Source organism: Lontra canadensis, unplaced genomic scaffold, assembly GCF_010015895.1.
Source record: "Lontra canadensis isolate GAN:19392208 unplaced genomic scaffold, GSC_riverotter_1.0 scaffold215, whole genome shotgun sequence".
Lineage (NCBI taxonomy): Eukaryota > Metazoa > Chordata > Mammalia > Carnivora > Mustelidae > Lontra > Lontra canadensis.
Genome location: NW_022631209.1, coordinates 369,238 through 391,236, shown reverse-complemented (window position 1 = coordinate 391,236; position 21,999 = coordinate 369,238). Strand labels below are relative to the sequence as shown.

The window sequence follows — 21,999 nt, the reverse complement described above, 5'->3', positions numbered from 1 at the left end:
CGGCAACCAGAACCTAGAGAAGGAGCAGGACCTACAGTGCACTTGAACTCTGAGCTCTGCTCTGCCACAGCGGGAGGCTTCCCCTGGAGCTGGTCTCATTTGTAAAGTGAGGAGGCTGACCGAGTTATCTTTCGGGGGACTTTTTGGCCTCAGCATTTTGGGTTGGAGAGTACCTTACATCTGGTGGGCGAGCTTCGCAACAAACACTCACCTGCCCTCACTCCATCCTCCAAAAATTTCCCCCAAGTCTCCTGGTTCTGGGCCGCAGGTGCAACATACCCCATACCCCAAACCCATCTCCCAATTCTGTCCTCCTGAAATCATCTCACCATCCTTCCTGACGCTCTTCAGACAGTGTAGACACGGACGGTGTCAGTGCCATAGAAGAGCTCACCCAGGTTTTAAAATGAGATGCAGTCAACTGGGGAAGGCAAATCTCTGCCCACCCGTTGCCCTCTCCTCTCTCTTAAATACACCAAAATTCGGAGCCGAGGAGATTGCCTTAAATCTGCAGACTAGGAGAACCTAAAAAACTTGACAGTTGGCTCAATGGGGCTAAAGGTGTGTGTGCCAACGCGCAGTGTGGAGTGATTTGGGGGATCGTCCGGAGGCCAAGTTTGGGTGGCAAGACCTGGGTTTTAACGTAGATGGTATATTTGTTTGGGAGGGTTGGAGACGGGGGCTGTTCGCTGGAGACAGGCACCGTCGCCCCCCTGCCTGGGCACCTGCACCCGCGCAGCTGGACGGGAGCTGTCCAGTCCTAAAGGGGAATATCTGTGGACCAGCCCCGAAAGCCACGGACTTTCCAAGGCACTTCCTTTATTTAATAACCGCGGTAACCGCGGGAAGGGAAAGCGCGAGTGTGAGATGAAGTTCCATCTTCAAAGCTTCCCCCGCCCTCGCCCCTCCTCCCACCTGGGCTTTGTTTTGCTCGCCCCTCGAGTGTCCCGCGGGCCTGGGAGAGCCGTTTCCAAGGGAAAAGAAATCTGTGAAGTCAAGCAAAACAACGGGGAGGGATCGGCGAGAGCTCAGGCGCAGTCGGGTCCACAGGAGTTGCAAATGAGTGAACAAAGAGATACACGGGGGGCCAGGGACTGGGATGCCCCGACTGGCGAGCTGGTGGGAGTGGAGGGTGCCGGAGCGAGGGGACACGGCGGCCGAAGAACTCTCACTTCTCCGCCTTCTAAGAGTTGGGCCAGGCACTCGAGGGGCGAGGGCAGCGGGCAGCCCGTGCCAGGGTCAGGGCCTAGGCTTCAGCTCCCTGTGGTGCTAGCGTCCGAGGGTCTCCCGCTTTGGCCCCTGCAAAGCCCCGCAGTCTGCGCACATTCCCATGGGGTGGCCCCCGGAACAGCCGGACTACACCTGCTGCACGAGGCGCTGCCGCTGGGAGGTCTTGCGCAGGAGCCTCCTGTAGTCGTAGGGGTTGGCTGCGGAGTCCTTTTCCTCCTGCTCCTGGTTCTCCTGCGCCCAGCACCTGCAGCGAGACCCAGAGTCAGCGGCGCCGCAGGACAGCGCCGCCCCGCCCACCCAGCTAGGCGGTTCCACTCCCCACACCTCCCACCACTGGCCGACAATTAAGAGCCGCACACTCAAAACATCAGGATAGTGGCCGAATGCAACCGCGTAATTTTCTCAGAAGGTTTTCAGTTTTCCCCAAGCAGGTGGGGTAAGCTGGTGACTCTGTCTTCAGATGACAGCTAGGGAAGGCGTCAGAACGTATAGCTGAGAGAGCTCAGCTTCCCTCCGTCTGCAAGAACTCACAACCAATAAACAACTATTTGTTTTAGTACCTTAATTTTCTTTAAACACATTTTGGTCAAGCAGGAAAGTTCAAAGTGCCTAAATAGACAACCATCGTTTTGCAGTTTAAAACCGTTCAAACGTTTCTCTGCAGCACTCCTGCCACATCTGATCCACCATTGATAGCTGGGCGCCCAGTCAGCTCTTTCAAGGAGGATTTTGGGCCACTTTTCCGGAACCTACCCCTGGGAAAGCCTCCCAGCTTTACCTTCAGATTCTGAAACTTGCCTGAGGAAGAAGGTGCTTCCTTACATAACTACACAGATGTATTCATTTACTTATGCCTACTAAGTGTTAGCCATCAGCGTAGGCTAAAGGTGAACTAAAGTCCCCAGGCTCATGGACTTTAATCTACTATGGGAGAGGACCACAGACAATCTTCATGTGCCACGTGGTGAGAGAGGAATGCAGACAAGTAAGGCAGGCTAATGAGATAAGACTGATGCAGTATACAAGCAATTACATTGAGGGTGACCAGGAAAGGCCTCTCTGATAAGGTGACATTTGAGGAGAGACCTGAAGGGAAGAGGAGGGGTGGGGCAGGCAGATCTCTTAGGGAAGAACAGTCATTCCAGGGCAATGGGTCAACCAGTATAAAGGCCCTAAGACTACAGTGTGTATATTGTGTTCTTGGAATTACAAGGAGGCCATTGTGGCTTGAGCAAGGATTGAGAACAGGAGGAATGAAGGGACAACTGGCAAATAATTGAGTGCTTTGGGACCATGGCAAGGATCTGACTTTTACTTAGAGCTAGACAGACATTGGAGGGGTATGAGTGGAGGAATGGTTCATTAAAGGACATGGTTGCTAGAGTAAGTAAAGTAAGGAGGTCTGTTACAAGATATTGCAATGGTCCCAGCCAGACTGATAGCAGCTTGGATGAGGCTTACAGAAGAGGAAAGAACCGATCAGGTTTGAAAGAGTTTGCTAATACATCGGATGTGGGGTGTAAATGAAAGGGATCAAGAAGGTCTCCAAGGTTTTTGGCTTAAAACTGGAAGGATAAAGTTGCCATTTAATGAGAAGGGGAAGGTTATAAGAGGAGTATATTTGGGGGAAAGAGGATAAATATTTTGGTTTTGGTTTTGCAAAGTTTGAGATATTCATTAGATAGTCAAGAGAAGATGATGAATAGGCAGTTGGATATATAAATCCTAATCCAGACTAGAGATTTCAGTTTAGGAATTTTAGGTACAGAGGTGATATTTAAGGTCATGACAGTATGTGTTGATAAAGCAAAGGACTGGGACACTCTTATGAGAAGAGGTCCATGAAATGAGGAGATATCAGCAAAGAAGAATGAGAAGGAGCAGCCTGTGAGGTAGAAGTTAAATCAAAGGAAGTACTGTCTTAAGAGGCCAATGCAGAAAATGAAGAAAATTTCAAAAGAAAAAATGAGAAATGCTTCTGATGGGACAAGATAAGGATTGAGAGTAGATCATGGGATATGGCAGAATTGAAATCATCTTTGACCTTGGTAGGGGCCGTTTCAGTGGTGTGGTGGGGAGGGAATCCTGTGTGCAGTGGCCCATGAGGAATGGGAAGCAGGAACATTGAGGAGGAAGGACTGCTCTCACAGAACTCTTTTTTGCTATCATCAAGAGCAGGAACACGGGGCTTGGAAGGGGGAATGGGTCCAGGGTGTTTTTTTTATGATGGGTCCAACTGCATCAGTTCACAGACTGTCGTAAATGGTGCCGTAAAGAGGAAAAACACTCAAGATGCAGAAGAGGGAGGGGACAGCTGGAGGACAATGTTCTTGATAGATGGAAGGACCTGGATTCAGGGCACAACAGGAATGTCTGACCTTAGATAGGACAACAGACGTCTTCCGTAGTAAGCTGAGGGAAGTCTACGGACAAGTGGTAGATTTGGCGGTGACAGTGTGTGTCTGTTCTCTATTATTTCCCAGTAATATAGGAAAGAAGGTGAAAGCAAGGAGGTTTTGAAGGCTTGAGGAGAGAGGAAGGGGTCTGAAAGAGTGGACTGGGAAAGTGGCACAGCGGAATTTTAGGGAAATATTGCAAAATAACTCTAAGGGCCTGCCCCTGGAGTGCACTCATGTAACTTGAGTGTTTTTCTCTAGGCATGTACAACTGTGTAGGTGCAGGGATGGATTGGGTAGAAAGTTGGGTTTGCCCAGTGCTGGGGTATGTCGGTTGACTATAACTGAGGGAGAAAAGGGTCACTGAAGGTATATGCAAAGCAGTGAAAATAATAATGAAAGGATAGGGCTAGACTTCTGCTTGTAGATGAACATGCTGTTACTCTGGTCCATTCTGAATAAGAAACTGTAAAAGAAGACACCTTTGGGAAGGTCTTTAGGGCATCTTGAGCTCAGCGGGTACTTGACAAGGAAGGTCTTGGGTAGCATCATCATGGGCATCTACGGGGCAGGTGATCATTCTCCTCTGATTAACTGACTTGAATTCTCATGCCTATTCAGCTCATTTCTCTTATGAGAATATTGAGTATCAACCCTCTGCTAGGTACACCAGACACATTATCTCGAATTCTAAGGACAGCTTGGCAAGACCTGAGGTTCTCCTTAGCCTTGATCTGCATATGAGGAAACAGACCAGTTCTACCTGATAGAGCCAGTGAGGAGTGGAGTGAGGGTTCAAATCCACAGCCACACCACTCAGATCTCATACCTTCCCCACTGTATTCCTCTGTCTCTTTGCTGCTGGTGCTTCCTTCATGATTTTCCTATCCCTTAACCAAGGCACTCTTGTTCCAGTTTACTCCCCCTGCCCCCAGCCATCCTCGCTGTAGATCTTTGTTATAATGACAACCTGGCTATGCCTTCAAAACCCCACCTCTCTCATTATTGCTCAACACAGACCCCACTAAGACCCACCTTAGGAGGACAGGAGGGGACATCAGTTTTCTTGTCTTCTAATGACATTCTCTAATCACTACCTGCTACTGCTTTTACTCATTTAAAATCCAGGAGACTCTCAACTTCATCACTGCTGTGGTCCCTGATTCCCAGACCCACTCATACCTTCCTGGGTGACATTAGTACCTGGCGTGTATGTGTGGGCACATATTCAATATATGACATGTAAAGTATTATCAGAAAAATATATTCATAAGTATATAAAATACTTATTTATATATAAGATATATGTTTGTCACAATAATTTAATGTATATAATAATTATATATATATAATAATTATATATATATTCTTTCTGCAATAATATCTTCCAATATAAGTCTGATGCCAAGTTTCTCTGTCCCCAAATGTCTTTTAGAGCTATTTTTTCTGTTTTTTATTTTCTATTTTATTTGTTTGTTTGTTTTAGAGGTAGAATTCAGTGATTCACCAGGTACATATGACACCCAGTGCTCATTACATCAATTGTTTTCTATTTTAAATCCAAGATCCCATCAAAGTTTACTCAAGGCACTTGTAGTTTTATCTTTTTAGTCTTCCTTAGCTCAGAAAAATCCCTTCTTGGAATTACCTTGTTTGATCATTTACTCTCTCTGTGGAGTCAAGCTCCTCGGTGATAAGGATGGCTTTGTGTGCCCCGCTGTGTCCACACCTTCCTCAAGCACGCAGCACAGGGCTTTGAACGTGGAGACAATAGAGTAGTGATCCAAGTTGTTGACTTGAAACTCCAAAAGGCCTGTGTTCAAATCATGGTTCCTTCACTTTCTATCTGGGTGACTTTGCAGTCGTTAAACGTTGTCGGCTTAGTGTCCTCATCTCTAATATGGAGTGCTAAGAGGTACTGACTCACAAGTTTGCTGTGAGGGTTAAATAGCTGAACAGCATAGTGTCCAGGTCAAAGGAAGCACTCAGCCAATGGAAGCTTCTAGCATTCTCATTCTAGTGAGTATTAACTACACACCCACAGACATCGCTGGAACCCCAGGCTGTATTTCAGGGACCTAATGCTTTTACAGTAGGTGTGTGTCTGTCGTTGGGGGAGGGGGAAAAAGAATATACTAGAGAGGAGGCAGATTCGGTTGTTAAAATGGGAAGCTGGTAAGTCAGTGGAAAACAATTTGAGCAAGAAGTGAAAAACCTTGGATTTTAGTTCACCAACACAATGTGTAGTTTGGAGCCAGTCACTTAATCTTTCTGGGCACTTGTGCAGAACCCTGTGACTAGACTAAATTCTAAGCTGCACCAGTATGTTACAGGTCTTGACCTCAAGATGCAAGACGCACATCTCCTTTTGGAGACAAGGGGCAGAAATCAAATAGATTATGGAAAACCAAATAAAGATGAAGAGAGCCACCATCCATGGAACCTCTCCCCAATGCCACATGTCCTTCCCATTTTGCTTAATCTTTATGACAATGTGGTGAGACAGTTATGAGTGAATCCTTTTCCAGATGTGGAAACAAGCCTCGACAGGTCTGGTACTATGAGCAAGGTCCCTCAACTACCAAGTGGCAGAATCAGGATCCAAATCTAAGACCCACTGACTCTAAAACCTCTTGTCTTAACTACCAGGTCATACTGTATAAAAGAGATGGGGAGGGTTGTGAGTGCCCAAGGCTCACGGGAGCTTGACTTAGGATTTTGGAAGAACAGCTTCCCATAGGCTGTCATTACTTCCTTGTATACCACATTTCCATTTTACTTTGTGCCCTCAATTTCAAAAATTCACAAAGAATTTTTTGGAGGAAAAAATTCCCAAAGTAGTAAGTAAGCTACATATGGTCTAAGTAAGATATTTCGTGTCAAACAAAGTTAGAGGCGAACTGCGAAATCAAGTCCAAAACACGCATTTCGGGGCACCTGGGTGGCTGGCTCAGTTCAGTGTCTGCCTTCAGCTCAGCTCATGATCTCCAGGTCCTGGGATCAAGCCCTGCACAGGGCTCCCTGATCAGCAGGGAGTCTGCTTTGCTCTCTGTCTCTCCCCCTTTGCACCTCCCTTCCGCTCGTTCTCTCTCTCAAATAAATAAAATCTTCTAAACCCTCCCCCAATCCCACATATTTCTATATGAATCTCTCTTCCAGGTATTATTTTGGTCTGATGTCACGGATTCTGAGAAATTACGCAGCATAACTGGGAAGCAAATAAGAGTTTAAGATTACAAGATCTTAAGTAAGTTCTGGTTAGAACTTAAACACAGATCTTGGATGTGGTTTATTGCTTGTAATCAGTATGACCATTTAATTTATCATCCAAAGTGAGGTATTTCTTAAATTAAAAATTTTTTTTTAAAAAAGATTTGTTTATTTATCTGAAAGAGAGAGAGAGCACGCGTGCACATGCAAGTTGGGGAAGGGGCAGAGGGAGAGAATCTTCAAGCAGACTCTCAGCTGAGCACAGAGCCCAAAAGCCCATGGGATCATGACTTGAGCTGAAATCAAGAGCCACCCAGGTACCCCTAAAGTGAGTTACTTTTAAGAGAGGGTGCTATTAACAATGACACCAAGAAAATAGGTATGAAACTGGGTTGTCTGAACACCTACCATAATCCTTGAGTTTACTTTTAAACAATGCATCAGTCTTAAGAGGCAGTATTCAGTGAGAACATTTTGCTCTAATCCAAACAAACACAATGGCAGTGCTTTAGAAATGGAATTGGGAGTAAACTGTGGAGAAGGCTCGTTCTTCAGGAGGTTACTTATTACCTTTCGTTAGCATTAAAACCTTGATGCTGGTGTTCTCCCTGTTGTCTTCCTTCTCTTAAACCAGGGTTATGTTCCTTTGGTGCCGAAGGACTGGGCAAAAATTCCTTATAATAGAAATCTTCCAGGTCTAATAATTTTCCCTGACTGTAAATAAACACATAAACACATCATAGTTTCAGTCTACTTTTCTACTCAATCTTACAGGATACTGGTTTTCTTCTTTTATCTTGTATAATTTAGGAGTAACACATCCATGCCAACAGAAACAAGAGGAGTCTTGGAATGCATACAACAGTATAAACCATAAATTAAGGAGAAAAAAAGAAACCCTCATCTCTCACCTTTACGAGAACATTAGCTGCTAGAGCAGGTTTTCCTGGCTTCATCTCATTCTCCTTGGCACAAAACTAGAAGCTGCTAGACAGCCAGTGACTGCAAAGTTCTTGTTTGGCCAGTCTAGGGCAGGTTCACAACTGACCCTTGGGACAGTCTGAGAAAAGCTAACCTTTAGGTGCCAACACACAGCATCTTCCAATTTTCTCAGCCATCCGTTAAGTACAATGATGACAGCGTTTCATGATCTCACCTTACTTCCTTCATAGGTTACTTTCTGTCCTCTCCTTACGGTTGGCCTGTAGTGGGCTAATTTTTGTGCTAAATTTTAATTCCCGCACATGATACACACACGGGTGTGTGTGACCATCACAATTCTTGGATTTACCCATACTAGTTCTGGTTCCTGTGGTGCTCAGTCCCTATAGTCTGATGGGACTTCATACGAGGTAAACAGGTAGAGGTCTGGAAGACGACCACATGTTACAGTGTTTCTGGGGCAAAGTGCTTTTCCAGCGACAGATACCGATTTACAAATGAACTTTCAGAATGCCACTGATGCATAAGTCAAGTGCTCAGTGTCCACTGGTGCTTAATAGAAGAACCCTCGATTGTTCTAAGCACTCTCTGGAAGTCAGTTAATTGCAATAAGGTTTTAACATTAAAATGCAAAAGTACCGGTGGGCTGAAACGTTACAGGAAAAGGGGACTGCTGTGAGTCTAAGCTGCCACAGGTGAGACAAACCTTATTTCCTGACAGATCCATAAACAGTACAAGGAGTGAGATTTAGCATGTGTTGAAGGACAAAAAGCAAAGGAGTTTGGGAAAAGAAAGTTCAGGGACACAAGCATGTTCAAATTGTCTGATCAAAACCATGTCAACGGACGAAGAAAAGCAAATTCTGTATTGGGACAATACAATTCATTCATAAACTACTGGAGTTCTTAATGTATGCCTTGTACTGTGCTAGCTCAATATATTTCCAATAGGTAAGATGATCTTCTAAATGACATATAAAGCATATGTTTATAATAAAAGTAAGTGTATTGAGAGGATCTACTTCCCAAATCTATCCACATAAGACAGATGATTTTTTTAAAGGGGGAGTGTCAATCGTAATTTGAACATATGGAATTATATTTTGGTTTGATGACACTGAAATCTAGAAATAATAATTTACCTATCTTTCCTTGGTCTTCGTTTTTCTTCTTGGATTGACTTCTAAAAGGAACAGAAAAAAATTAAATCAATAAAAAAATTAAAAATCAATAATAGAACTAAAATAATGTAATCAATAGAAAATAATTGATATATTTATTATAATCTTAACATATAAATATATTTGTTCCTATAAAGCCAACTTAGAAAGAAGCAAGTGGATACAGTGTTTTAAAAATCGAATGAAATACAATTCACTCAAAATTTGCCAATTATGAATTTGTGATTATATTTTACCAGGCCTGGACTGTAATTAATCTTTGCATTCCATGCCCAAAAAAGAGTTTACTGCATAGTGGCCAATTACAAGATTACCTAAGATTACCTAAGGTCCATCTACCTACCAATGAGAAAACATGTATCAGAATTCCTGGAAAACCCGTCTATGACACATACAGTGGGACAACACATACAGTGAGTTAGGCAGGTTGATTCCTTTGAAGTCTTGTTTCTATGTCATTGTTGTCCACTGGCAAAGCAGATGAGTGGACAGTGAAGGCAGGTGTAACAGTTCACAAAAGAATGGAAGTGTGACTTCACTAACCCATAGAAGCCCATTTATGGCATAAAAGTAAGAGCACAGATGATATATGTGTTCATTTGCAAAATTTTCTCCCAGTTGAAAACTTGGTGTATCAAGGCACAAATCGTAATATGTAAGCCTGGATTTAATTAGATACATTTTAATCAAAACCTCAGTCTGAACTCTAAGGAAAGGTACTTCATTTTACTTTACACACAAAGCAATATCACCTTTTGAACTGTAACACCAGTAATGTGTTTCATTATGTGTGCCAGTGCAAGGTATCTGGACTCACCTACTTACATGTTGCAAGAACCTGCCTGACTTTTAGGCTGAGACAACAAATAGCACTCACCTTGAACAAGCTAAAGATACTGCACTCTTCATCATGAAGACGGAAGCGAATTGTCCCTCAAGGGAGTGGCCTTAATACTAATTTTATTTATGCAAATATTAAGTCACACCATAAAAATTCAAGACAACAAAAATGGCAAATAACAATTGTTTGTAAATATTGAGGGTTGTCCCTAGTATTTTTAGGCACACTAAATCATTTATTTTTCTTATGATTTATCATTGGTAGTACACTAAAACGTCAGATGAGTCAAACAGTTCATAGTTTCATCTCTTCTTGGTTAGTATTTTAGTGGGTGGAGGAGGTAGAAGGGAATGCTTAAATGTATCAAGTCTGGGAGCGGACTATTTAAGGAGTGACCACGTAAGGGCAGGAGACCAATTACATCCCTGTCCTCCTTCCCATTTCCTATTACTGTCTTGATCTGATGTCCTAGGACAGGAGGTGCTCACAAATAATTATACTGCCACTGCCATAGGTACAATGGCCTCCAAGTGAAAGATCCCTGCACCCCAGGTGGTGTTTTTTGGGGTTGTTGTTGTCCTAATATGACAAAGGTCCTGTCTCCTTGATCCATTATTTGAAAAGATGTCCCTTGTTCTTGGTAACCATTTTCTATAACCCAAAGTTATGCTTAACTTTGGTTATGCAATAGTATGGCATTCTGGTGAGTGATGGAGATCCCCTTTACACTACCACGAATCAAATAACCTTCTGGCTCTGAATTCTGAACCTGGAGATGACCCCTTTTTATTCAGGATCTGCATTTCCCTCTGGGAGGTGGTGTATATAATTTGGTTCTCAGTTACAGGAATTCTTAGTAGAGGGAATACCATTCAGGCTTATGCTTATATTTCACTCTTGGCCGTGCTAGAATATTCTAGTGAATTATCACTCGATACTTTATTTTTTCTAAAAATTACTTAAGGTGGTTTACCATGGAAGCAATTACACAAGCAAGGTAATAAAGTGGAAATTGTAAATAAGGAACAAAGAGGCCAAAAGTGTTAGGATGGAGACTTATGTTTGTCCCTCGGTGTCCTGGCAGCTGGAGCCAAAAGGGACACATGAAACCGCACTCTTCATCATGAAGACGGAAGCGAATTGTCCCTCAAGGGAGTGGCCTTAATACTAATTTTATCACCTGGAGTTTGTATTAGTGGCATTTATTTAAAACAAACAATGTTTTCAACAATAGTTCTAAAATGACAAATCACTAACTTGAAATTTGAAATGAAAAGAAAGAAGCAAATGTCCAGTGGCAGTTTCTTGCAGAGCTAGAGTAAAGAAGGGAGTGCAAGATGGAGATAAAGATGGTGCAAGGAGCAGATGTTCTGGGGAGGCTAATTCTTGAGGAGGTCTTTGGAAGAGGGAGGCCTTTGCTTAAAGGACTCTCAAGAATCTGTCCTCAGTCAGCTACACTACAACCCCTCCTCAGAATTTTAAAATTCATATCCATCACATTATGGTGGACACAATCTTACATTCCTTTTGGAAATACACAAACTCTTTATTTACTTAGATGGCTTCACAAGGGTGAAGAAGGAGCCAAAATGAAGAAGGAAAAAAACCACATCCCAACACCCAAACTACCTATTTCTCTTACCTACTTACTAGTTTAGGGAAGGTACTAGAGAATAATAAAACCGGAAGGACCTTTGAAGTGACTGTGTTTAGTTCCTCAGTTTTGTAAGAAACTTCTGCTGATGGCTGCACAGCTGAGTACCAGAAACAACAGGGTGTGTGTGCTCAGCTCACTCTGATTTTGGACACAAAAATAGCAATGTTTCAGGGGAGCCTGTGTGGCTCAGTCAGTTAAGCATTAACTCTTAATTTCGGCTCAGGTCATGATCTCAGGGTCCAGAGATTGAGCCCCGTGTGGGGCTCCCTACTCGACGGAGTCTGCTTCTCTCTCTTTCCCCCACTCCCTCTGCCCTTCCCCCTGCTCCTACTCATGCCTTTCTCTCTAAAATAAACAAATCTTTAACAAAGTAGCAATGTTTCCTAGATGTAAGAGATTAAGAGCCTCACATCATAGAAGACAGCTGGTATTGGTTTCGGGTAGTCAGAATGACCATGGAAAGAAGGAACCTCTAAGGAGAAACAAGAACTATAGGAAAAGGTGAAACAACGGGGGCACAGAGCTCTTTGTGTGGGGAGGGGCAGGGGCTTGAATCCCATTGCTTAGCAGAGGGGCTGTAACTGCTAGTGAATTCCTGCCTTCATAGAGCACATAGTCTGGAGTGGAGAGGCAGACAGGAGGAGAGAACACGTATATTTCTTCATTTCTGAAGAAAATGAAGCAGGGCCAGGAGAATACAGAGAGATGGGATGCTACCTCGTAAATCTAAATAAATACAACAATTTTTGCCTCAGTGGCCTTGGGTCATGAAGAAAAGGTTTACAGTGTGTAGTATAATTTAGAAAGAGTATCATAAAAACCATTTCAAATTACAGGCAGTGTTTTTGTTTTTGTTTTTGGAAACAGATCTTTTATTATGTGTGAATCATGAATTCATGTTCCTCCTTCAATTCAAATGCTTTACCGGAAGTGTCTATAAAGCATAATCTTCACTTATCACATACCTCATTCCCTAGAGCCACATTCCTTGTGTCTGTGGGTGTCTCTATGTGGTTTGGTTGTTTCTTATATGAGGAGGGGGTTAGGCATGGCAGTTTTGGGGGGGTTTCCAATGCCATAACCATTGCTTTCTTTTTCAGGAACTATACCCAAATCTTTGCTTCATTTTCCTCAACAGAAATGAGGTGCTTCATTTGTATTTTATGTCTTCTCTTTTTTGGATGCAGTTGGTCATACTACATATAATAAAGAATACAACTCTTCTAAAGTCTTGAAATTTATAGCTCGCACAATCCTGTACTACATCCCATTCCATCCTCTGGAAGAAGTAGACCATGGTGCTCTCCATCAGTAAGCCACTCAAGATGGCCCCAAGGAGAGCTTTCAGTTGATCTTCAGGGTCAATTTAATTGTCTGAAAATTTGATCATGTTCCCAAATGACAGCTGGAAGCAGTAAGAGTTTTCCACAGCTAGATAATAATAATAATAATAATAATGCTTTCAACAACAAAATGAAGTTGAGGGTTTTTTTTTTTTTTTCTTCCCTGCTGTCATCGTTCTTTCTACCCACAGGAAAGTAAAAATGCCAACCAAAAAAGGCAGTTTGTTCCAGAGAAGCAACTGCAAACATGTTGGAGAAATCCAATTTCTTGGTATTTCCGATGAAATCGTCAGGTTCGGTGCTCTGGTTTGAATCTTGCAGCCGCCACCACCTTAGGAATGCTTCACAAAGCAAACAAAATGTGCAGAGTTTTTCCTGCATGTTTGTTTTAGTATTGAAAAGAAGATGCCTCTAAGGCCTGGGCTTTGCATAAAATAGCATTAATCAGGGACGCCTGGGTGGCTCAGTTGGTTGGACGACTGCTTTCAGCTCAGGTCATGATCCTGGAGTCCCGGGATCGAGTCCCGCATTGGGCTCCCAGCTCCACGGGGAGTCTGCTTCTCCCTCTGACCTTCTCGTCGCTCATGCTCTCTCTCACTGCCTCTCTCTCAAATAAATAAATAAAATCTTTAAAAAAAATAGCATTAATCAAGATGATAACAGGATCATACTTGATACATTCTGTCTACAGGTTTTGTGGTAGGATTTGCCGACGGTTATCTTCACTCCACAGTTACCATCTTGGAAAAACTCCTTGGCCCCCTGGTTGCATTCAATGCACTTGTACTGGCAGAGGCCAAAGCATTCATGGCAATGGCTGCCTCCCCCTCTGTGTTCCCCTTGCCCGGTAGTTACCACTCCACCTACTGGAGCCCACTTCCATGCAATTACAGCCAACCTAAAATTCCAGAAAGTGTTTTCCCAGTTAAAGCATGTGGGTCACACATCTAGAGCTATAGATTCCACTCTGCGTCATGCCCCAAATTTGGGTAAGGGCCAGATAAAAGTGACCATGTCGTATGTTGTTGCTTATACTAATATCCTGGGTTTCTGCGCTTTATTTTTCATGGAAGCCACAGATTTCAAGACTTAGGGTTATAAAAAGAATTCAAGTCCTTAATAGTTGAAGAGGTATTAAACCCTCTACATTGATTTTAAAAAGAGTAATAGGAAAGCAAAGTCAACTTCTGGAGGGCAGGGACTCATCTGTGAGGGTCAGGATCTGCTGCATGATTCCCGGTGAACAGGCCGTTGTCGGTAACAGACACTGCACCTTATTTCAATCTCTTATCAGCTCTCATGTTGAGAGTGGCATCCGTTGTTGAAGCCCTCATAGTCAATGGTCATTCTGGCCGCAGTTAATAAAGGTCACTGAGCACCCTTTACCACTTCTATTCAGATTTAAGAGGGAACGTCAGGTAATTTCTAATCTTGTTCTCTGCTCTTCTTTCCATTTCACCACATAAACACATGTCAGGCTATGAGCTTCCTTTTGGGGTGGGCAGTGTAGAAAAAAAATCTGTTTTTAAGATTTTCATAACGTAAGAGTCAAATGGAGCTACCTGGAACTTCTGCTTCCTCGATTTACTTCTGACTGCATTTCGCTCACAGTGCTCTGCGCTCGTCTGTACCACAAATATTTATTGCACGCCGACTATGTGTCAAGCTAAACGCAACAGGCAAACTCCTTGACCTCATGGAAACCTCATGGAGCTCCTTTGGGATTTGGGAGTATCAGGAAGGCTTCCTGAAGAAAAAGATATCGAGGCTGGGGTATTTTGTCCCCATAAGGCAAGAACAGAAAAAGGAATTGGTTCTGGGCCGAGGACAGAGCATGTCCAGGGACAGCTGCCTACTGACAACGTGAAGCTCAGGTACAGGTTAATGAGAGGGAATGGCTGGAGAGGAGAGAAAAAAGGGGTGAATGAATGTCAGGGGCTGAGGCCGGGAAGGTAGGCAGGGCCCTGGTGTTGACCAGCCCTTCTATCATAGGACACTAGGAAGTCATTACGAGGTTTTCCATCAGAGAGTGGTGTGACCAGATGTTAATTTTAGAAACCCAACTGTACAGTGTGAAAGATGCATTAATGAGAAGGGGAGCAAAACAAGAGAACTGAGGGGGAGGACAGATGCAGAAATATCAGCTGGGAATGCTGGGCTCATGGTGTGGAGAGAAACAGTAATTCAGGAGATATTTGAGAGGTAGGTTTTTGGATATGAGATGAGAAAGGGGGATGGGTCAGGATTTTATTCTGATTGCTGTTTTGTAAAAAGAGCTGGTTGTTCATTCACAGGGACCATGTGTCACACATTTCTATTTATATGAAATGTTCAGAACATAGATTATAGATTAGTGGTTGCCTAGGGCTGGAGGGAAGGGATGGGGAATGACTATTAATGGGTATAGAGTTTCTTTTTGGGGTGATGAAAATATTCTAAAACTGATTATGGTGATGGCTATACAACTCTGAATATAATGAAAACCATTTTATTATATATTTTAGGTGGGCGAATTTATGGTATATGACATATCTCAGTAAAGCTGTGTGTGTGTGTGTGTGTGTGTGTGTGCATATCCATGTACAGTATGTAAGACAAACACTAGCCAGTTTGAGATCTGAGTGTAGAGCTTGAGAGAGATCTGGCTAGAGGTGAAGATTTGGGAATCGGTAGTAACTGAGGTCATGAGATTGTCCAAAGGTAATGAGAGGAGAAGAGAGCCTAAGGTTGAGTGCTAGGCAACACCAATGTGGAAGGGGAGCCTTCCAAAGACACTGGAGAGAAACCCCTAGAAAGAAGAGAGGACTAGGAGGCTGTTTGACTTGGAAATCAAGTGGGAGCTCTATTTTCTGCCGAAAAGCTAGGAAAAATTCCAATGGATGGGAAGCATTCTCTGGGTGTGGAGGGAGAATCCTTGCTCTCTCCTTGTGGCAGTGGGGGTGGAAGAGGGAATAAGCATGGCAGAGGGAAGGATCAGCAGGTGCAAAGGTCTAAGGGACGTGAGAGGAGAAAGCCATGGCTGTCGGGATTTCCGGCAGTCAGCCGTGGCTAGTGGACATGGGGCCCAGAGAAGGGGCTGACAAGTAGTCCTGAGGCCCATGAGGAGGGCCCCCAGCATCTGGTCTTCATGCTGAAGGAAGTGCTGAGTTCTCAGAGGCATCAGCAATGGAGGAACTCTCTCACAAGATGGTCTAGAGAAACATTCTGGTAGGGGCTGGAGACGCCAAGATTGGCAGCCTGAAATATTCTAGGTGAGGAACGCAAGTGGTCTAGAGTGTCGCCGCTGGGGTCGGAGACACGGCACGCGTGGGACTGAGCCTCGGCCAGGAGAAGCCCTGCTTTAGGCAACAGATTGGATGTCAGGAATGAGAGAGAAGGCAAGATCCAGGATGATTCCCAGGTTCTTGGTCCGGGTCACTAGTGGATGATGGTGGCATTTCACGGAGAGCAGGAGCAGGAGAGGAAGCGCAGGTTGGCGGATGCGCACAGGGAGTAAGCAGGCGCTGTGCCGTAACCTCTTACTGCACATAGCTAATGACCTGAGCATAGCTGATGACCCCGGCAGCTCTGGGGTGCCTATCTGGGTCTGAGTCCTGACCAGTGAGAGGAGGACACCACCTGAAGGGCTCTTCATAGGATTAGATGTCACAGTGTGTGTGAACACCCCTCTTTCTAGGCCTGGAATTTAAAAGGTGCTTAAGTAAATGTCTCTTTCTTCCTCTTTTCCCTTCTTTTCCTTAAGCTCGCCCTTTGACCAGAGGTGGCTCTCTGGAGAGCTCCTGTTAATGACCGCTTCTCTTTCTGGGTTGGTATTTGCATCTCAGCTCACCTAATGCACGCTCAGAGAAGACTGCTGGAGGACGGGGGGTTTACAGGACTGTGGGGGCAGGCTTGGACCACGATGAAGAGGGGTGTTAGTGGATGCTATGGCTCCCATCTGGTAGTAAGAGTGAGCCACTTACATGTAGCAGGTAATAGTATGTGGAGTCCTCAGGGCTATTTAATGTTTTGGGTTTCCGGGGCCGTCTTGGGGGTCTCAATAATTTTGGCTCTTCTTCTTTAGAGATACCTGCGAGAAAGGTGATCATAAACAAGCATTCAATTACAAGGACTATTATTAAGCAATGTGTTCTTTTGGGGTAAATAAGAAATTATATACATACAACTGGGGCTCAAGCTGGGAGAAAGAGGAAAGACCTTTGTTTCCCCAACCAACCCTTGTCATATCCCTCACCACACATTCTTCTGTTTGGTGGTCTGGGGCTTTGACAGATAAGGGAAAGGAAAGAAGGGGAAGAAAAGAAATGTATAGTTTGGTAATGTGGAATAGCGTACAGAAATTCAGAGGATGATGGGGAGAGGAGTTGAAGCTACTAGAAAATTGTTCAAAAGGGGTATTATGCCAAACATTTAAAGAAGAGTTAATACCTGTTCTTCTCAAACTATTCCAATACATAGAAAAGGAAGGAGAATTTTCAAATTCATTCTATGAGGCCAGCATTACCCTGAGAGCAAAACTGGATAAAGACATCACAAGTAAGAAGAACTACAGGCCAGTATCTCTGATGAACATAGATGCAGAAATACTCCACAAGATACTAGCAAACCGAACCCAACAATACATTGAAGAAAATAACTCACTATGATCAACCCAGGGATTTATTCCTGGGGTTGCATGGGTGGTTCACTAGTCACGAATCAATCAACATGATACATCACATTAATAAAAGAAAGGGTAAGAACCATACGATCATTTCAATAGATACAGAAAGAACAGCTGACAAGGTACACACGTATTCATGATAAAAACCTTCAACAAAGTAGGTTTTGAGGGCACATACCTGAACATAATAAAGGCCATGTATGAAAAACTCACAGCTAATATCCTCGATAGGGAAAAACTGAGAGTTTTCCTCCAAAGTCAGGAAGAAGACAGGGATGTACATCCTCACCACTTTTACTCAACATGGTCCTGGAGGTCCTAGCCTCAGCATTAGACAACAAAAAGGAATAAAAGGCATCTAAATGGGCAAAGAAGAAGTAAGACTTTCACTCTTTGCAAGGTGACAGGACACCCTACATAGAAAACACAAAAGACTCTGCTAAAAACATGCTGGACCTGATAATTCCATAAAGTCTCAGCTTACAAACTCAATGCACAGAAATCCATCCAAGCCGTGCTCCATCCAATCTCTACCTCAAGGACCATCTCCTAATTTGTGCCCGAATAAGAACACTGCTCATTTGCAGGCTCGACTCCCTTCTAAATGTAGAACCTCAAGCTATTAGGGTCTTCAGACCTGGCTTTAAAAACCTTCACCAAGAAAAGAATAAAGTTTGTCGTCATCTTCTGCTCTTTTTTCAATGTAGCCAAGTTCTTAAAGCTGCAGCAGCATCTTTAGTTTCTGACGTCCTGTGCACTGGGTTGGTAGTGCTCGTCACACGTGGCTTTACATTTACAGAGCCAATGGGCATCTCAGCAAGTATTTGTCTGTTTGTCATGATTCATGACCACTGCATCTCCTGACTGCTTTTGTGCAGAAATGTCTGTTCAATGGATACATCAAGATCAAGATCAAGATCAGGGTGGGAACAGGGTAGGGGTGCTTATTGGAGAATGACTTATATTCAACTTACATCTGACCATATGTTTGTTGGCTGGACTTTAAAGGCAATAATAGATCATGACTTTGTGTAATAAAGGGGAAGGGATGGATTCCTCATCTACATGTAGAAATAGACAGAGAAACTGAATTTCTCCAAACCATACTAACCAACTCAAGTCAAAGAGAATCAAATCAATGAATATCTCTACTATGTGTAAATAACCACAACTGGTAGTGCAAACCAGTTTCAACCAGGATAGAGACTCGAGGTTGTCTAACTTTCTAGTCTCATGCCCAGTCCACTAGGTGGACGTGCTTATCACAATGACATTCATATTCTCACATAATCTAGCTCAATCACTTCAGAATCTATGAGAAACTACTGGATGGCAAAGATAGATCAGCGAGCTGGGAGTACTTTATAGACATGTAATGCATGGAACAATCAGAGACAACCCCAGAAATCATACATTCTTTTTTGAATAAGAACAAAGAAAATGAGATCTTCGTTAAGGAGACCCTGTTAATAGACATCAGTGATAGGAAGGGTGAAAGCCCTTTCCCAACTAATCTCTGGAGATTTGTCTCCTGTTCTCTCTCTCCGTTCCTCTCTACAGGGATAGAAAAAGGAGTGGAGGGAATCCAAGTATCTGAGCCCTTTCGGATCCTGTCTTAGATTTTCACAAACACCAGGAAAGATGATAAAAGCTGGATTCTTGCCGCCAGCATAAATAGTGGTCTTTTAGTTTTTTCTTTCTCCTGCTTATCATCTCTCAGTGCTTATTAAAAAGCTTCTATGGCTCTTGCAAAGTCTTATCATTGTAAAATGTTTTGGTTTCATCCTCTTATGTTTTTCATTTGAATCTGAATGGGAAGAAACAAACATATGGTATGAAGATATTGTTTTTAGAAGCATGAAACTGCCCTGTGACTAAATTTTAACTTGACTTTATTTACTTATTTTTAAAAGGTTTTATTTATTTATTTGAGAGACAGATACATATAGATATATAGAGAGAGAAAGAGAGAGAGAGAGAGAGAGAGCAGGAGCAGGGGCAGCGGCAGAGGGAGAGGAGAAGCAGACTCTCTACTGAGCAGAAAGCCCGATGTGGGACTTGATCCCAGAACCCTGAGATCATGGTCTGAGCTGAAAGCAGATACTTAACCAACTGAGCCACCCAGGTGCCCTAACTTGATTTTAATGTTAAAGTCTGAATTAAAATATCGGGGTTTTACTATTGTAACAGAAGTTAAGTAAGCAGAAGGTGGCAGAGAATCTGAATAAAGGCCAGGAGAGTGGAAAACAAAACCAGTTCTGGCAATAAAGAGAGACCTGCTCTTGTCTCCACTGTCTCATCAAAGGTTCCCCCATTCAATCTCATTTCTATTACCCAGACTATTGAAACTGCCTTCTACAAAGTCAAGGGTGACCACTTTATTGACAAATACAAAGGCCCTTTATCTGTCCCTCAATGGCTGACTTCATCATTTAACATTATCGACCACCCCTGACCTTCATGACTGAGGGTGAGATTTCAGAGATTTATCTGATTTATCTGATTTATCTTCGTATTCCTGGCACTTAAGGACATGCTTGACATACAGTCAGTGCTTAATAAAATGTTGCTGGATGAGCAAATAATCCCTTTGCCTCCTGGACTGAGTCACTCCCCTCTTTGTTCCTTGCACTTCCCACAGTGGACTCCATACTGAAAAGCTTCCAGATGCCCAGCTTAGGGTTGACGTTCTCACCCCGCCAGAGCTCCTGTCCCAATGTCTTATGCCCTGTTGAGTACTTCTGTCTCAAACTCTCAGGCTCAAATGCACTGGTGGTCACTTTCTTCTCCATGTAGGATTCTACAGATTACAAGCTCCATGGCATGCATTATCATTTCTGTCCCCCACCCCCACCCCGCTCCAGCTCAAAATGCGGACATCACCTTTGCCTTATCCCTTTTGCTCATTTCCTATAAACAGACAACCATCAACTTCCATCAATTTTTGGATACATACTTTGAGATGTCTAATAGTCACCCACTGTTTCTTCCTGTCTACCACTGCTACCACTCTGGGCTAAACTGCACATTTAACAATTATGGCCCAGCCTTCACCTGTTCTCCATGTTTCATCTCACAAATGAACACCAGCTCCCCCCACCCCCTTAACTATCATTTTAATTATGAGGTTTCACTTTTCAAAAGTCTATGATGCTTTTTTTTTCTTCTTTGATTAAGCCTAAACTTCTCCTAAATCCAGATTACTTAGAATCTCGGCAGTTCCAATTTTATAACCCACTTCCCCCCAAAATGAACTATCACCTCTGGTCAGTCTACTTACCTCACTGAACCCTGACACACCATGTCTATAGCCATCACTTTGGTTATTCTCATTTTCTCACAGAAAAGCTTCTCATGGCCTCACTGAAATCTTAAGCATGCTTTTCCATGAAGCTCTACTGACTGTCCAGTGACCCCCCTCTCAGTGACACCAACAGTACTCATAGTCTGTACAGATCATTTAAAATGAGTTGTAGCCACTCAAAATTCACATGTGAAGGACCTAACCCCCAGTACCTCAGAATATGACCGGAGAAAACGTCTTTAAAGTGAGGTGACAAGGATAGGTCCTGATCCAATATGACTGTGTTCTTATAAGAAGAGGAGATTAGGACACAGACTCACACAGAAGGAAGACCATGTAAAGGCACAGAGAGAAGACTGCCATCTACAAGTCAAGGAGAGCAACCTCAGGAGAAACCAACCTTGCCAACATATAGATCTTGGGTTCCTAGTCTTCAGAACTATGAGGAAATAAATTTCTGTTGTTTAAACTACCATCTGTGGAACTTTGTCATGGAGCCCTAGACAAACATATAAAATCTTACTCTTTTTATCTGTGATTTTTTTTTTTTTTTAAAGTGGAGCCATACGTTTTTGAGTGGTAGAGATCATGACTTAGGTTTTGATGTCCTCCTGCCTTTTCATGGTTGTTCTCCATGTGGTAGGTGTTTGGAGATGCTAAGAGGTTAGATGGATCCATTTTAGCTCAGAGACAGAGTGGTAAGTGAATTTTGTTAATTGCATCACCATTCTCACTCTTTACAGGAGAATAAATTCCTGATGCTTCCAAGATAAGTGTTAATAGAAGAACCAATAAAACTCTTGAAAGAGAAACCAGAGGAATTCAGGAACAATCTAGGGGTATGAATATCTTAACCAAAATCCAGAAGTCATAAAAAAGTAGACATATTTGGCTATTAAAAATAGATAAAGATTAATATGGCAACAAAATCTGAAGACACAAGATAGATTTGGAAAACTATATTTACCATACGAACAAGTCAAGGGATTGTATTTGTAAAACATAAAAGTGCTAGCAAATGACCATAAAAATACAGACCAGCAGAAAAAGAGGGAAAAAGGTTTAAAAAGGAAGTTCAAGATGAGCAAATCTAAAAAGTCAATAAGCATAGGAAGGTGCCAGCACTGGGTAGTAGACAAGGCAATATAGGTTAAAATAACAAGAAAATATTATTTTACTTTAGGGACATTTAGCAAAGATTAAGAAGAAGGTTAACAACAGTACTGAATAGG

General features: G+C 43.0%; 1 protein-coding gene across 1 annotated transcript in view; it reads right to left on the bottom strand.

The window, feature by feature from the left end:
• Positions 1–1,195: 1,195 nt before the first annotated feature.
• MYO3A (myosin IIIA) overlaps positions 1,196–21,999 on the bottom strand; it is a 231,609-nt gene continuing 210,805 nt past the window's right edge. Inside the window, exons 32-35 of the mRNA XM_032848954.1 lie at positions 16,763–16,869; positions 8,921–8,961; positions 7,407–7,550; positions 1,196–1,474 (exon numbers count right to left, since the gene is read on the bottom strand). Of these exons, the coding sequence (XP_032704845.1) occupies positions 1,357–1,474; positions 7,407–7,550; positions 8,921–8,961; positions 16,763–16,869 (410 nt within the window). The 3' untranslated portion in view covers positions 1,196–1,356. The remainder of the gene's footprint in view (positions 1,475–7,406; positions 7,551–8,920; positions 8,962–16,762; positions 16,870–21,999) is intronic.